This window comes from Acanthisitta chloris, unplaced genomic scaffold (assembly GCF_000695815.1).
Source record: "Acanthisitta chloris isolate BGI_N310 unplaced genomic scaffold, ASM69581v1 scaffold16149, whole genome shotgun sequence".
NCBI lineage: Eukaryota > Metazoa > Chordata > Aves > Passeriformes > Acanthisittidae > Acanthisitta > Acanthisitta chloris.
This window is the reverse complement of record NW_008692154.1, coordinates 28,404-46,651: the sequence shown is the minus strand read 5'-3', so window position 1 is coordinate 46,651 and position 18,248 is coordinate 28,404. Positions and strand designations below refer to the sequence as shown.

Sequence of the window (18,248 nt, the reverse complement as noted above, 5' to 3'; positions counted from 1 at the left end):
CTGGTATAAGCTGCACCCCTATATAAACAGGATTTTATTAAAGCTTTTTTTTTATATTTCATAGCTACAGGTTTAAGGGTTGTTCTTTTTCTGTTCCTTTTTTTAAAAGAAATAAAATATTTATTTAAATGCCTATTGTTCTAGTCCTGCATACATTTCCTCTCAGGGTATCTGAAATCCCTAATCATCATCCCAACATTTTTCTCCTACATTACACTTATAGAATCAAGTTCCATGACTGTTCCTTACGTCAGAGGCATCAAGAAGTTTAAATTTCAGTACCTATTAAAGGAATTTAATTATCCAACCAGTTCCATTTGGATACACTGTTACTGTTCTTCACTAATCTATACCAGATTTTCCAGCATTGTAATTCTCATTAATAAAATACCCTCTGAAAGAGTATTTTCTTTTTCTTTTTGAGACAAAAAAGACTTCTCAGTGGCCTATTTTGCAAATTCTAAACAGAAGCATCATTACCCTTTATACCAGCTAAGTTTTCCAGCTTGAGGAATGAGAAGTCTATCTATAAACCTGACTTACCCTGTCACTTCATTTAAAACATTCAGTGGAGAAAAAGGTATTTTAAAAACATACTTGGTGTTTTAAACCTGCTTACAGGTTAAAAATGAGGGGTAGAGGGGAGAAAAGGGTAACAGCATGCTGTATGATTTCTAGAATTTTGTCATAGTCAGAGGAGTTTTGGTGCCTGCTGCTGTGGTAGTTAAAGCAGTAGGGGTGACACAGAAATCCAGAGAGAACAAAGAAACTAGAAAAGCAGCAAACTCTGTACTGCCATGTAAAACTAATTTCCTATTGAAAAGAATAACAACAGTGTGAAGTACATGTATCTGTCTCATTCTTGTTCATTGGTGTCATATGGAAAAAGTTTACAATATCCTTATTCCACTTGTGAAATGGTCCCATAAGCAACAAACACCAACATTCCAGGTTCTACTCATCTCTCATGCTCAGAGGTCTGATAGTTACAACTGCTACACAGCAGTATTCAAGAGGATAAGTCTGTAACATGAATGTTACAGTGCAGCAATGGCAGACAGTCCATCATACTTGACTTGCAGCAAGACAATTAGGATTCTTTCAGCAGTTACAGGCTTCAACCTTTTCTCTTGTAGCAAAACATCATCAAAGGGAAATATTCCATCAAAGCTACTAAGCACATCAGTCCTGATCCAGTAGAATACTTAAATTTCTACTGATGCTTAAGTCTATGTATTTACTATTTATCAGCTGCATAATTTTAATGTCAGGTTATTTAGTACCTTACTAAATTAGTGAAAAAACCCTCCCATGGCTATCTCAGAAACACTGCAAGAATTACAGAGGTTTCACTGTTGGACTTTTTACTGCAGCAAATGCCATCTCTGCTTCTGCAAGTTTGTGTATTCAACTGACTCCTAGGGCAAGGAGGAAGAGTCCTTTTGGGCCCATAAATATAGGAGTTCTCAACATTTAACAGTGAGTTTTACTTAAGTACTACAGATCTGTCTTAAAAGCACAAAAGGAATCAATAAAGTATGAGCTCTATTTTGTAGCACAATTGGTGAGAAGCAGTTGAAGAAAAAATTACTGCACTTTATAATCTTTCTTTATACACTGTGAGCATTTCAAAACACTTTTACAGAAGTTTTTTAAAAAAAATTATTATGAATCTTACAAGAACTGGTCTAGTAAATCAACCATACAGAGAGATTTATACTTGTATAGTCCAGGGTGAGCTATGACCATGAATAGAAATTCTCATTACATATAAAAATAAGGAAACAAAGCTTAGCAAAAGCTTAGAAAAGAACTTTGATGAAGAAATAAGCTATGCAGAAAAACAGCAAGTGATCTCAATTTTAACATGCTTAAGAGCAGACAAAAAGCATCTAAAATAGCAAGATAAAGTGTACACCTGTCCTTATTTTTACATTTGTTCTTCTATCTCCCATTTTATTCCTCTAATTTCTGTTAGCTTGATGTCAGGCAACATTTTTTTTTCAATTACAATAATGGCAAAATGAATGAATTAATTAAGCCTACTTGTACTGGAGATACACTCTATCTGTGGATGCTCAGCATGTATAACAGGTGGTTGACATTAGTCAGGAAATGATTGAAAATTGAATCTGCATCCCCCACTGCTATTTGTGATGGAACAAATATTCTGCTGACACATAATCTGCCCCTTGCTGCAATTTCATCTAACTTGCAATTAAGGTAAAGAGGCCAGGCATCTCTATTCCACGTGCTTCTCCTTGTTCTGAAGGCTTTGCATCCATTCTGGTAATATTTTACCTACCAGAGTATACTGTAAGGTTGGAGTTTCAGCATTTTCCAAGTAAGCCCTTCTTACCTTTATTTGATCAGCTATGGGAAAAGTAGTACAGGCCAATCTAATATCAAACTGCATTATATTACTTATAATATCACAACAAATTGCTGACCGATCTACCTCATGAATTGAAACTCTTGCATCACTCTAGTGAAAGACAAAAAATAATGAAAAAAACCCTGCAGACAAAAGACTGACCCAAACAGTTGTTTATAGATTACACACACAGACGTAGCAAGTAATGACCCAGATATGAATATTAAAATATTTTTCAAGTCCAAACCAGAACAGTAGTCTGGGGAAGAACAGAGTTCTGACCTAAAGGGAGAAGGTGCTCAGCCCAGCTGCCCCAATGGCATCAGGGACACAGCAGCACCCACCTCAGCAGTCTGCAGCCTGCTGCAACTGGAAGGCCCTCAAGTTGCCCAGCTACCCTTTCCCCCACTGAAAATTTCCACCTGGAATGCAGCATGTTCCAGTTCATCTAGTCCACTATTATATCTCATACACTGGCCTCTTCTAGAGGTGTCAGAGGAAGGTGTAAAAATTCCCATAAATAATAATTATGGAAAAAAAACCCTGCCCACAGGGAAAGGTTTTTCTCCATAACTTGTGTCATTAGTGGTTGATTAAAGCCCCTAAGAGTGAAAGTTTATATCCCTTCTAAATTATTTTTTTTTGCCCCATGAGGTAACTATGGCTCCAGATTATATATGAATCCTACTAATCTTCTGGCCCAAGGATAACTTCCAACAATGCATTTCATAGATTAATTACACACTGTATAAACAAGTACCAGATGTATCTAAGTAAGGCAAAACAAGCCACTGAAAAGAAGAAAACTGAGCTCTTCCCCTCTACAAAATTGCAACTGTCTGCCTGTTTCCTCATTTCTAGAGCTACACAATATTGCTTCCCAGCTGAAAGGGATACTGTCAATTCATAACAACTCAGACACAAAGAACTTTTAGACATCATAGTGTCTCCCTATGCTGTGTAATAACCAACATCTGCTATTATTAAATTCTAGTTGGTACTATTCTCCTCTTATTCTATCTAAGCAGTAGGATGTCTGAAGAAATCTGGAAAATATGGCCAGCTTTTTAAGGCAAAAATATTTCTCAAGCCAAATTTAGTTTGATTGATTGGCTTATACTTCTTCTGTGAAAGGCAGGCAGAACTAGGACCCAGCACCTTCCTCTAAGTTTTGTCAGTTTTGAAAACCTAGGACCCTGTCAGGAAGAAGTTGAGAGGGTCCTGATCTCCTAAAGTACATGGACTTCCCTTGCAGAAAGAAAAGCATGAGGGACTTTTAGTTTTCTTATGTCCTGTCATCTCTGCACAGCATTCTGACTCATCTGGGAAAGGATATGATCTCTCCATGAGGCATTACTGTATTTTTTAAAGTGCCATTTAAGGGGGAATCATTTTAGCAACAGCGGTAAGGGCTGTTTTACTAACAAATATGATTTTTTTTCTGTCCTGAACCAAAATGAAGAGGTGTCTTGCATTGCCCAAAGTTTCATTTAGGGTCTTCAGCCAGAGCTTAGCTGTGTTACCAATCTGGAGACACATGTTAGTAAGCAGAAAGCACATGGCATTTCCCTGAAAGTATCTCAGTTTTAATTCCTTCCTCCTCAAAAGTATGAGGAAAATAAATCTAATAAAGTGTATGTATAGGAATTGTCTGCTGTGGTCTTAGGAACATTTTTTAACATAATCATGTCTGCCTGGACTTGATATACAGTGCAGTGGAATCCAAATCCTATAGCTTTTAAATATTTGAAATATTTAAATTGTTTCCTTTCAGCTAGAGTTTAATTAACATAATGTTCTTCTGTAAAAGAGATGATTCTTACACATACAACTTCTTTAAAGCAGATGGCAGTAATTGCAGCAACAAAGAGTTTGCTGGCAAAGCAAAGACTGAACTGCCTCCACCAGCCAACAGGGATCAGCTATTAGCTCATGGAGCTGACTCGCTATGTGCAATGGGAAACATACCTTGTTACAGCCAGGCACAAGCTAATTTAAGCAGTTGCAATAACACAGTTGCTGCACCACATCAGACAACTGAAAAGAATCCTGCTGGTGGTTCAAAAGGCCAGAAGTAGAGTAGATTTCATGGCTATTCTGTTTCTGGCAAATCTCTACCTGTGACACAACTATAATTTTCACCACATCAGACTTCTCTGTCACAACCAAAGTATTATTACTAATGGGAATAGGACATGGATTATAGGTTGGGGAAACTTCTGTTTACAAAACATGTGCATTCAGAGGTCTCAATATAAGGAAAAAATAGCCACATCTACATGAAAAGCAAATTGACAGATTTAATCATATGTTTCCAAATCTGAACTTGGCATGAAGATTTTTTTTTAAAAAAAAGTAATAAGTTCTTATACCATGATTCTGAGTAAATAAAACAACCTCTGCATTATTGCTGGAACTGAACCTCCCAAAGTGCTTAACTTTCAGTGACCTTGTCCCATGAACATCTCTTTAATATGGCGTGTGCTAAAAATAATACAATTCTAGTGGCAAAGTCTTACCTAAAATAAGAGAGGCAGTTAAGAGACATTCTTTAAAGCCACTACTAGATGAAATAAACTGCTGTTGGAGCTTGTATACCCACCTGGTCACCAAATATTAGTTAAAAAGGAAAAATACCTTAAAAAATAAACCCTTTGAATTCATGAGTCAAAATAAAATTTTAGATACCAAAGAGAATTTAAAAATGTGAATAAATCTTATCATACCAGAAAACAATAACATAATAGCTTTTGCAACAATAACTTCTACCTCCTGCAACATAATCAAAGGTCATGAAAGGAGTTGTCACTGATACAAGGGATGACTTATTGCAAGTAGAGAGGGATGTCATCTCAAGCAGCAAGTACCCAACCATGCTTCATTCTTTGAATGAGTATCCATACCTAGCAAGGCTGCAACTTCTAAGGACTAAAATATTTTATAATAGCCCTTTTTACATTTAGTTCTGTCTTCTCTAAAATGACTCACTGGTACTAATTCAGACAGGTCTGTTTATATGTTCGTATATGTGTGCACATACATGGCTCGGGAAAGGAAATAGCAAATAAATGTATCATGCTACAAAGGTTAGAAAAGCTTTTTGCATTAAGCTGACATTAAAGTTCAGCTGATCTTTAAGCTTCTTTTTCCCTCTCTTTGTAAAGCTGGAGTTAAACAGCATGACTGTGGTACAAGGCTATCTACATCTATAGTATTCCTCTACACCAAATTGCAGGCTTTATCCTGTATCTGGACAAGGTGTCATTCATCTAGAGTGTCAAGGATAGTGTGATCTGCCTTTCAAAGCAGGAATCCTGGGATCCTCGAGATGAACAGTCATGTTCACTTTACAGCATGTCAGTTTTTCTATGTTCTCCTTCACTGCTCACCAGTATTCACTGTTCCTTGGGGTGTCTTGACTAGTGTCAGAAACAATTCAGCAAAACATACAGTAATAACAGTCACAGCTCTCTCCTGTGAGGGTGGCAGAGAGCTAAACACAGACTTTCAGAAACCAAAAGGCAGCTATGGGAAAGATAGGCTTACTTCAGAGGGATGCATAGTGGTGGGACTAAAGGTGAAAGACACAAGTTGCTCCAAGGAAAACTCTAACTGCATGCAAGACAAAATTATTAATTCTGTAGACAGTTATACATTGCAGTAGGTTGCCCAGAGAAGTGATTGAATCTCTGTTATTGGAAATATTCAAGCCTCAGCTTGACAGGACCCTGGATAACCTCTGGTAAAGACCCTGCTTTCAACAGCAGTTTGGACCTCATGATCTAACTTTTCTATGATTCTTTCCATAGCATTGCCTATTGCATATAATGTTTGCCCTAGAAAGTGAGCTATGTGTGATCTTTTCAAAAGCACCTAAAAGCAGAATTTGTACGCAAGAAAGCTATGTCACATTTAAGAGTAGCTCTGAAAGCTTTTGATTGCACAGCTTCCCTCTCCATGGGACAGCTAACAGATGGAGTGATTGTACAGCCTGGAAAGACTCAATTATAAACCAGATCTCTCATTCCTTTCAACACCTTTGAGTTCCTTCATAGTTGCAAGTCATTAATCCTTTTATTGTTGTAGATGGCACAGTATGAATGAGTTATACTGCAGAAATAACAAAATGACAAGTCAAGGCATAGCCCAAAGTACAATTTTAGTATAATTTCCTACTTCTTTCCAATATCTTTGAAAACAAATTATTTTGTTTAATATTCTTGGTGACTATACCAATATGTGTGCCAGTTTTATGAAAGAAGCCACTAGCCCTGTGTTCCCATGCAATAAAATCCTGTCAGCACAACTAATGGATGTCAGATGAATAAGCTTAAAAGAGCAAACAAGGACACTGTCAAAACCATGTCATCAACCCACAGGTCTATTCGTAGTAATATTATACACTCCACTGCCTCCAGGATAATCAGAATCCACGTTCAGAATCATCTGATCTTGTAAAAATTGACACAGCACAGCTAATAATCCACCAGAATTCAGGAAGCCATGCTGGATATAAAAAGGCAGCTTTATTTTTGTGTTTTGCATTTGATGCAGATTAAATAAATTGAAAAGGCAAGGCTATCAGGTCATTATTTCTCTGCTACAGCTGTCCAGTTTGAGTTGGACAGACATGCTTTGCATGGCCTGTTGACTGATTAAGAGGCAGACTAAGTCTCTAAGAGTCATAAAAAGAATGGGGGGGGGAAAGATTGTGATTAAGAAAAAAAGCAAAGGCTGATGGAGTAACTGACCAGAAGTAGCTGCACTTCTGCAAAAGCCACAGATACCACCTAAAACGAACCCCAAACCCCACAGAAAGGAACCTGGATGAGCACGTTACAGACTGGACGTGGGAATCAGGACAGTGTTACTGTTCTGCATCAGAAATCTGGACTGAATCTTCTGCCAGGGGAAGAACAAGCAAAGCAGAATGAAAGGTGAGATACTGAAGCATTTAGATTAATAATGCATTTTTTCTGTTTACTAAGCATTTTCTTGCCAAGCAAGGGTTTATTTTAACTCTACATTGGAAGCTGTGTCATTTTCTGAGGCCAACTGTTGCAGGACAATGTAATGAACTGAAAGTATTGCTTGCCTTTCTTGCAGGAATGTTGAATTCTTTCAAGTGAATTCTACAATGCAGAATTCAGTATTGCAGAAGATTTTTGAGTGAAAATTAATGATTAGCTAGTGACTTATACTGTTGTCCCAAAATAAACCTTTCATTTATACATTTATCTTATTTCACACTATAATCATATGCTGTTATTCCATTAATATGTTATTCCCTGTAATCAATTAATGTTTGATCTCTGTAAGTAAATAAGCAGTATGTCCTTTAATTTCTAAAGGCTTCAAGAAGCAACAAACAAAAATGATTTGTATTTTGAAATAGTAAAGATTAAAAATTGTTTGAGCCATCTCAAAAACAATGTCACAAAAGGATTTATCATTCTGACTTCCTTTAGTCAAAGAAAATCTAATTATTCTACATCATCTGATTTTTTTAGGTTTTTTTCTTAATTTCATGCTGTGCTATGAACATAGCTTGTTTTCAAAGTTAAGATCATTAGCAAGATATGAAAGGTAAAAACTATTATTATTTTTCTGTTAGAACTGCCTGAACATCAGGGAGCAGCAGATAATTATAAATAATAGATATTACTAAGTACTCCTGACAACTCATTTATCTTTTTAAAAGCTTATTGACAAATGTCTGCTAATTGTGTAGAAACCTGTATCTATGGGAAGTACAGGTGGCATTTGGATAAAGGAACTAAAGAGCATAAATATAGGTCTTTTAAAGAACAAACTTACAGAACTTGAACTTCTGAAAAAGTACTGTTAATTGCTTTTGTAACAATGACTCTGAAGCTAGTTATTCTTTTGACAGCACACTGACTTAATTCTTTCAGGCAGTAAAATTAGTAAAACCACAGAAAAATGGAAGTTCTACTTGCAATTCTTCTGACACAAGATGTCTTAAGGTTGTTGCAACCACAGAAAGGGAAACATTTCAATTTAATAATTTTAGAAACTGTCACATTCCCTTCAAACATCACTGCTCTGCTGAAATCCTCCTGAAAAACATTTGTAGTTAAGATAAAGCCATTTTAAGACCATGGAAGAACTAGCTTCATGATGCATTATAAAAGTACTTCAGCACTATCTGATATTTACTACTGTATTGTAAAAGAAACACACTCTCTTATGCTAGTTACATTAATGTTTATTATGGAGTGGTGTGTCTTCTGGCCATGTTTGTGACTTGTACATTGCCAAGAGATAAACATTTTAACCTAATTTTAAATCTTCTTTCCCTTGTGATACAGGTAACTGGCTTTTGGTTTTGAGTGCCATCTGGTTAACACATGCTGCTCATGGATGCCCTGACAAATGCCTATGCTACACAGCTTCAAAGACTGCAGACTGCAAGAATAGAGGATTTACTGACATTCCTGCCCATTTACCTCCTGAAATTCAGATACTACAGTTGCAGAATAACCGTATCTGGAGAATCAACCAAAATGCATTCACTGGAACACCATTTCTCAAAATCTTAGACTTGTCTAATAATTCTATCTCAAGTGTGGCACCTGGTGCTTTCCAAAAATTACGGTATCTACAGGTTCTAAACCTAACCAGAAATTTGATTCATTACATAGAAAACAAGACTTTCAGTTTCCTCCCACACCTTAAAGAACTGGACTTGTCATCCAACAGCATTATACGTCTGCCTGAGAAATTTGGAAACAGCACAGGGAATATAACATTGCTCTCTCTGAAGCATAACAAACTTCAGAAAATGGAAAGAGTTCTGCTGGAGTCACTTCCAAACCTGAAAGTGGTTCTCTTCAAAGATAATCCCTGGCAATGTAATTGTAATGTCTTTGGCCTGAAACTGTGGCTGGAGAGCTTTCTGTACAGAGGTAAGGAATTCTTATTACATACAGTGCACATGAGAACATTTAACCAGCATCTAACTGATCTTCACCACTATGGCTGAAATGAACTTCACATCTTCATTCATTCCCTCAAATAAACATACTAAAATATGTTTTTCTGCATATGTCAGAGTGTAAGTGCTTTCATAAACACAGGTGACAAACTAGAATCAAAGAGGAACTTCATATTAGTGCATAAAGATATATATACAATACAACCATATAGCATGTACAGATATGTTCTGCAAACATGTGCACTGTGTATATGCATACATCTCCACATCTCTCTCTGTATCAAACAAGTATGTTTGTGCACATACACTTGCTTTAATTCTACCTGTGTATTTTTGCTCAAAACCAACTTACTGTTTAAAAGCTTTTTCCCTGACACAAGATGATAAACACCAAGGCAGGTATCAGTGCCAATTAAGCTTTAGAGAACTCAGGATTCTAGTTCCTCTATCACTTATAGCTTTGTAGTTCTTTAATATTTTAAGAATACTTCACCTTAAACTGTATGTTACACCTTGGACAATTTTCAATTGCCTAGTGTCACTTCCTAATTAATTGTTAACCAGAAGAGTTACTAAATTCATTGACAATTTCCTGACAGAAATGGTATCACATAGGGAAGAGTAAATTTTATAAATAGAAGTAGTTTCATATTTTGCTCCCACCTGCTTTTAAATATATTCATGAATTATTCCATCAAAAAAAAAGATATTTAACTCTCAAAGAATTAAGTATTAAAAGAAATTAATTTTTTCTCCCAGGAGGTATGTTCAGACTGAGAATTCAGAACAGCAGGGCAATTTCCTTTTTTCTGTAACAGGTTTTGATGTTTGCATGTGACCAAACTACTGATTACCTGTCTGTATATGGAGGTGACATGGAGCAGGTTGCAACAGAGCATATGTGAAGATGGTCCATGTGGCCTGTGACTGAATGGACTGTCATGTTCAGGGATCAGAGCTCTACAGGCCAGTTGGAAAACTGTACTGGTTATGCTGGGACACAATTAATACTGGAGTAGTCCTTGGGTAAGGTAAATTCACTAGCATAAGCAACCTTTTAGAAAAGACAAAGGGCTAAACTCCTCTCAGTGTTAACATCTTAATATTTTGCATGGGTCATTATCACAGGGTGTTAGTTCTATTATACTGGAACTGTTCTCTACAAGACAATTCAGCAGGGGTTGGCTTCTCTGTGCAGAAGAATGTAATGATCCAAGATAAATATATCAGATTATCTTAATTATTCTGCCAGCAGCATAAATGTTGCAACTTAGTTCAAAAAACCAGTGCTTAGAAATTCAGAGATGCCCTTCCATATTTCTGAACACCGCACGGATTAATTAAATGGTGAAATGGAACTTACAGATTCATTTTAGCAACAAGTTTTAAAGGAAGTCCTAATATAATGTTCTCTTCTGTGTCTGTATTTCCCTAAAATTATTCCTCTGAATCACATGAAGAAAAATTACATTACACATTAATGTTTCCCATTACTTATATGGCATACATATGATGAAACAGCATGGTGGCTCTACAGATATTTCTTGCATGTCATAACAAAACAATTAGAGATGGAACTTAGTCTGATTTTAATTTTTTCTTTATTTTTAATTTATTGGGGTTTTTTGTCCAATATAACTCTAAAATATTTCAGTATCTTTAGCTGAATCCATCTCAGACAACTGACCTTTCACGCATACTCATAAAAAATAATAGAGAATGCTTTGGCTCAGGAGGGACATCAGTGTTCTATTCCAAGCACACACATTTAGTTCCTTAAAACCAGGAAAGGATTGCAGTTGCAGGATTTGGAGTTTTTATCTACATCCACATTTGAACTAACACATTGGAGGTGTCTGGAACAATGCTTCGGGTTTGGCTGCTAAAGATCTGCTATGCTCAGATCTGTCTTGGAATATCATCAATATATGTGGAGTAGTCTCCAGATGTCAGTTTGAGTCCATCTGTATTTGTTACTTTCTCAAAGCCTTTTCAGGCTGTAAATTTTTATGCCTGACTGTAACTGAAAGGTGCATTATTTTGGATAGAGAAGAGGAAGAAAATTCAGTTGATTTGATTAGCCAATTTTCTAAAATATGCAAACACTATTTTTGGCCTTGTGGACTTCTTGACACACTACACCCCTACAGGCATGGTGTATAGACTAATTAGGAACCTGCAGGCTACGCTCGGTGTGTATTCCTGTACATGCTGAGGAACAAAGGTGTGATTTACCAGCACTGTGGCTTCCTACTTCACTTCCCATTATACTAAAAACATCCTCTGGGAGAGAGCAGAAGTTGGCTCTAAGCAATCATGAAATTTACCATTTGAGCAGGGTAACAGATTGATTAATCTTAACTCCTTTATATCTCTGTATATATTTTTACCACGAGCCTTGCCTCAAAAAATTGTTAATGTATACGTACAACTTACTAAGCTTCCTCTTTGCTTCATTACAGTTAGCATATGATGTCAGAACAATGACTATTTCATGGGATATTTCAATCAAGTGGGAAACCTTCTCTAAAGATATTGTTTCCATTTCTCTCTATAAAAAGAGGCAACGGTATGAATTGAATGAATTGAATTTGCTGTCAAAAATACCTCTTCGTTTTCATCTATGACTTTGTTCTTACTTTTCTACCACCATTGTTTTTTTACTTTTACATATATAAAATCATAGATAACTTAATTCCTGATGAACTGTTGCTTGAAAATACTCTCTTATATGAGTTTTAAAATGTAATAATCTCACCATTGACTTAACTGAAAACAGGTTTCAAAAATATAAATCTTCAAAAGCATAAAGTTGAAGCTGACCATTTTACTTCATGTTTCTGTTAATTTTACATGAAGATAATTTAGAAACCATCAAATATTAAGACCATAAATTTATTTTTTTTTCAGGAGGAATAAGTGACGGCATTATCTGCTCAACACCAGGGATTCGGAAGGGAAAGGACCTCCTCAAAGTTCCCTATGAGCTGTTTGGGGCATGCCCTCTAACAACAGCTCATGTCCACCTGGCCAGCACTCACCACCACAGCTATGAGCACAGGAGCTCTCTGAAGCACAGCCACCACAGCGAGCACGGGGAAAGCAGCCGCTCAAGCTGTGAACCCAAACCCAAGCCAAGGCCTGTTAGTTTGCGTCATGCAATTGCCACTGTAGTAATCACCGGAGTTGTCTGTGGAATTGTGTGTCTAATGATGTTGGCAGCTGCTGTTTATGGTTGTGCTTATGCTGCAATTACTGCTAAATACCACAAAGAACATTTGGCCCCGGTCAGACAGCATGGGACTCCAGAGGAAAAAGAGCCATTTGATAGTTCCTTGGCTTGAGTTACTTCTGTCTTTGGTTTCTTGAGAATAAAGCCCTTGCTTCAGTTAAAAAGCCTGGAATCTAAATAGGATTGATTTAATGGTAATTACTGGGTTTTTTTCTTTTTCAGCTTTTTCATACTTTGGGTTTTTTTTAATGGAAACATATATATTCTTTGGAATATCTATTAAGACGTTATATAGAACAATGTAAGTTTATTTATATTTTGTGTGTGTATATTCTGAAGCCACAGTTCAAGGCTGAGTGTTTGAGATAATGAAATCTTGACATAGCCACTTTAAAGTATTCCACTCTCCTTTACTTAGCTCTTGATGCAGTGTAAGACCAAGACATCAGTTATGGTGCAGCTACAGTCAGTGGCCAACAGGAGTGACCTTTTTGCAATGAAAAATAGAAAATAGCTACAAATTACTATCTATTTTGAGGTCTATACAACTCACAATCTGTTTTCAAACCAGCCAGTCTATACATTGCCTCTGATATTGTAAACAAGTGTTATAAACATTTCCAAAAATGTGTTTTCAGCCTTCCGATCTTCCCTAGAAACATTTCCAAAAATGTGTTTTCAGCCTTTCGATCTTCCCTAGAGGAAAGCAATAAAACATTACATCATCACCTAACTTAGAAAATAGGAAGTATCTCGTTAACTATCACATATAGTTTTAAAATCACTTAGTAGGGAAGAAAGAAGAGAGCTGAGAAAATGCTGAAGAAAGGAAAAATGCTACACTGCTTTGGATATGAGCACTGAAATGAGCACACAGAGCATGTATGAAGACACTATGTGATATCCTGCTGGCATACATCCTTGCTACAGACATTCCTGTAGCTACTTATTCGCAAATCAACATGTAAGTGTTTAATTTTGCAAATACCGTGACTGCAGATGCAGCTCCCATCACAGTGCTGCCCTTCAGTATGAGGATAATATAGTTGCATGTTTACACATTCTCTCTCACAGAGAGAACATTCAGCTGAATTCATTCAAGGGTCCACCCTTACTTTCTGCAGAGCTGTTTTGCCATCTGAGGAAATCAGAGCCAAAACCTGTTGGGTAACATAAGTTTAGAAGTGTCAAAGTATTTTGAATGTGCAGCAGTATTTTTTTAAAGAATTCCTAGAAATTATTTTAAGGCAACCAACAGAGATCAGCAACTCCATTCACCTTTCCCAAGGCAAGATAAAACACATTTTGGGCTATATGTGGCATGTCTAATGTCTCTTAACCCTCTCCAGTGACAGGGATGTAGTCCTTTGTAGGTAGCTTATGGAGAAGTCAACAATGTTTATAGCCTCGATGAAAATGGCCAAATAACACTCTGCAACAAGGAGAAAGGGAAGCTATGCTGTGGCATTTGGAGACCTGCACTCCTCTTCCAACAGATGGATTCCAAGATCTAGCTCTGTAGCTATTCTAACAACAGTCTCAACTGAGTAATGGGCTATGTGGCAGGAGTCATGTAACCCTTGCTCTCATCTACTTAGTAATAATTGCAACCTAAATATTAAAGCTCATTCCTGCATCTGCAGTTACTTTCATGTCCAGAGAAAATTAAGCATCTCTGTCTTAATCTAAATCTAGCAGACATTGAAAACAATCAATTACTATCTGCTCTCTTTTTTTTAACTGCTAAATACTTCGTATCATTATTAGGCTCTGTTCATTCTTCTCTGTCCTGAACTAAATAAATCAAGCTGTTTCAAATTTTTCTTACAAGACCACATTCTCTAAACTTCCCCCCCACCCCCGCCCCTGCATTCTATGGAACCTTTTCGGTTCTTCTACATTTTCTTTAAAATGTGATACCCTAGAAAGGGCACATTACTTCAGCTAAGACATCAGCAGCACAAAATTTTTAGAATATTTATATTTTTAGAGTAGCTTAATATTTAGAAGATTTATATTCAGGCGCTTTAAACTGATTTCTTGATGTTTGCTGTTTTCCTTTTAAACAGTTGGTAAAACTTAATGAATAATCTACTTTCAGAACTAGGTCATTTAAATATGTAAATCTACATTTTCTACTCCTTTATCCATTTATTGCCATTACATTTTGCAAAGCAAAACATGGTTTTTCAGATAGAGAAGACTGAAGTAAGGCAGGACTGGATCTTATTGCCCATGGGCCAAAAAATGAGATTGGAGCCATGCCAAATCAGTGCTTTTCTACAGTCACAACCTAAAATGAACACACTTGTACTCAAACTGCAGATCCTAGGATGAAAGCTAATAAACCTCCAATCTCCAGGGAGATTTCACCCGCAGTGTTTCTAACAGGCTCAGATAGAGCAATGCAGCTTCCATCACAAATCAGTTCACACTTCTGGTATTTTCAAGCAAAGATAAAACCAGAACATCCTCCTAGTCCTTAAAAAACCAGTCCTATCACCAAAACCGTAAGACTTTCCTTACTGTAAGACCGTGGGGGGTGGCAGGGTGGGAAAGGAAAAAGGTGAGGAAGAGGCAATGAAGGGCACAACCGTATTTAAAGAAACTCATTACAAGTTACATTTAAGATGCTTTGGGGATTTTTATGCACACACAAGGCTATAAATTGATATGGAGTTCTGCCAGAAAGGAGAGTATTTTATATTTCCATTAGTTCCCTCTGCTATAGGAGTAGAGCAAACCAATCCATGCAAAATCTGATTCTATACTTCCTAACTTGCTGTTTGCTAAAGGAAAAAAATTAAACAACAACCCAATAAAAAAATCCCAGGGAAATTTTTCATTTAAGGTTTATAAGACTATATATCATATTTATAAGAGTGTCTGCAATGAACAAATCCCAGTTATTTCTGATAAGCTAATAACACACATTGAACAGAGAAAAGTATTTATTCATATGCTTGAATTAATAAAGGCAAAATTATTTCTTTTTTTTTTCAGTAGAGGAAACAGAATGTTCAACAGAGATAAAAGGCACAATTTACTGTCTATAACAATTATTGACTACCACGAGTGGAAGACTGATTCCCCACAGAACTGCCCTTAATTTGTAAAGCTTAGCAATGGACATCTGCCACTGAAATAATTTGTCCAAACAGATTTATTTTTGAGATAAAGGGTCCTGAGAAAGCTTTGTTGTTCTTTCAGCAATCTCATGAGAGTATTATAGTAAGCACAGCATTTTTTCCTAATCTCTGTGCAAAACACTCTTCTTCCTCAAAGTCAACAAACTACCAGGACACACTACTCTGCAAGGTATTTGCAAAGACCTGTATCCTTGTCTTTTATATAGAGGTTTGCAATATCACTTTGTTTTCAGAAAAAGGGGCTTTCTAAAATTTCGTTTTAGAACAGAAATTAAAAGCTACAATACACCAATGTTCTTTACAGGAAATGACCTATAGTATCTACATTGAAAGACACAAAGCTTAAACTGCAACATACTTGCTTGCCATATTTGTCTTTCCATTCAGAACTTGCAAAAAGTCAGTGAAAATCCAGCTTCATTATTCTCTAGTAATGCAATGTTTAAATTAATTCCAGATCCCTCTTCTGGAATATTAAAGCAGGTTTAGTGACACTATACATAGTTTATTTATCATTAACAACATTATCAGGAAAATACCAGCTGTTGCATAGTAACCATCTATCTTGGCTGGAATTAGAAGCCCATAATAAACAAACCAACTACATGCTTCACACCCCTCTCCAGTGAAAGATGTGGTTACTGTCAGCTACGGATTGCAGAGGGATCCCCTGGTATTTTAGGGCTATGTACACTGTATGTTCAACTTTTTTGCATAAGGCTGTCAGCCTCATTTCAAGATACAACAAACACGTGATTAAATGCTGTTATTATTTGGAAATAGAGTCTGTTGAGGGGGAAATTAGTTAATCCACAATACTTAGACTGGTATTAATGTATTCACATGTATGTATTGCAGCTTCATACTTGCACAGTGTTATCTGAAGTTTTCCAAAGGACCTGACAGCTCATCTGTTGCCTTGTTCTACAATCAGGGATTAATTTTGCTGGCAGCAGAATTAATTAGCAAAATGCCCCTAGAATCTGATTGCTATTAGATCACAAGGATGTTCCTCCTCCACAAATTACACAGTATTAAAACCTGACCAATCAACCAAAAAATCCCAACAGCAAAGCAGAAGTGCCGAAGCAAATAGCAGGTGCTCTATGCCATTTATTATGCATGTTAATAATATACTTGTTGGGATACTGCTCTAATTGATCCATCAGAGTCCTGGATTCTCTGAGTACAAGTGGAGGGGAAAGCCAAGGAATTAGATAAATAGAGGTTAAATTCTTAAGTTAACACTAGCAGAGAACTGTCTTTATTCAACTAGTCTGCACACTAATTCCATGTAGTGAAATGAGCTGAGAACAAATGGAAATGAATAGAAATGCATGAAGGGTCGAGACTATGTCATCTACCTTCAGCTTCACTATTGAGTCAATGAAGAGGGGCAGGATTTCACCACGTGCTCTAAAGCATTTTGAGGAGAAGTTTACCTCTCCCCACACATTACCTACAAACTATCTTTCCCACATCATGGCTCCTAACCTAGGTCTGCAAGTTGTTTAATATTAGACTGTACAAATACACATCTCACTTTTCCTAAAACTGAAAACATTAGTCTATATACTAATATTAGATTTATGAATACAAAGATAATATTCAAAACGGACAAGAAACGCTGGAAAAAACACAAAGTAGTGGTTTTCTACCAAAGCATGAAAAGCATTTTGAGGGATTTACTAAACACTACTGCTGAATATAATCTTCTGTGGCTTATAATGTGGAGTAAAGATTAAGTAAATCACTGTCTTGCCTGACAAGGAAAACATCTATTTTAGAATGCCTCAGAAATTTGGTTGGTGTGTCATTATGATGACATATTCATTTTCCCTTAGGCTTTCATAACTAAATGTAATGTTATAGATGGTATCATAAATTTTAAGGACTGTGTATGGCAGTGACATTTGCTTGAACGTTTTTAATAATATACCAATACAAAAGCAATACACGTGACAAAAAAAAATGAGAAAAAAGAGTTCAAGCAGTACAGAGCAGATGTATCTACCCTACATGCTACTGTAACAACAGCAGATTTCACTATTTGTAAAATACTTGCTGTATCTGCCACACCTAGAAATATCAGTAATTCAAACTACTTTTGATTACATAATTGTGAGTAACTTTTTCAAAGCATGTTCTAGGACCTTATTAAAAGAGAGATGTGCATGCAAACCCCACTCAAATTCACTCAAAAAAATCCTGAATGGTGTGTTGAGGTCATGCATATATAAATATTAACACACCACAGAAAATAAGGGGAAAAGGAAAAGGGAATGAAGAACAAAATGTTTGTGTCTTAAGGGCATTTATTCTTCCATGAAATTATAAAACAATATTCCTTTCTTAAAGCCTAGAATAGCACAAGTCTCAGGTACTGGAAAACTGGTATAGTCACAAATTTTCCTTTTAAATTGCTATTCTGCAGAGGTTGATATAAACAGGAAGAATGAAAACCTGAATTGTGACCAGGCCCAATAAGGCAGATTTGTATTTTAAAAGTAAAATGAGATTTTGGATCTTTCCTGT

The 18,248-nt window shown here is 36.4% G+C and overlaps 2 protein-coding genes across 2 annotated transcripts in view; one reads left to right on the top strand and one right to left on the bottom strand.

Moving 5' to 3' along the window:
- The window catches only part of LOC103809694 (voltage-dependent calcium channel subunit alpha-2/delta-3), a 97,618-nt gene that overhangs the window by 59,297 nt on the left and 20,073 nt on the right, over positions 1-18,248 (bottom strand). The gene's annotated exons all lie outside the window — the stretch shown is intronic.
- On the top strand, positions 7,305-12,676 carry LRTM1 (leucine-rich repeats and transmembrane domains 1). The gene is made up of 3 exons (XM_009082549.1): positions 7,305-7,311; positions 8,707-9,303; positions 12,243-12,676. Exons 1-3 carry the CDS (start codon positions 7,305-7,307, stop codon positions 12,674-12,676), a joined length of 1,038 nt encoding a protein of 345 aa, XP_009080797.1.

What these genes read in the sequence shown, in the direction of transcription:
- LRTM1 (XM_009082549.1), top strand. An exon ending in GGAGAGCTTTCTGTACAGAG is followed by an intron (nt 9,304 to 12,242) that starts GTAAGGAATTCT and finishes TTTTTTTTTCAG; the next exon opens with GAGGAATAAGTGACGGCATT.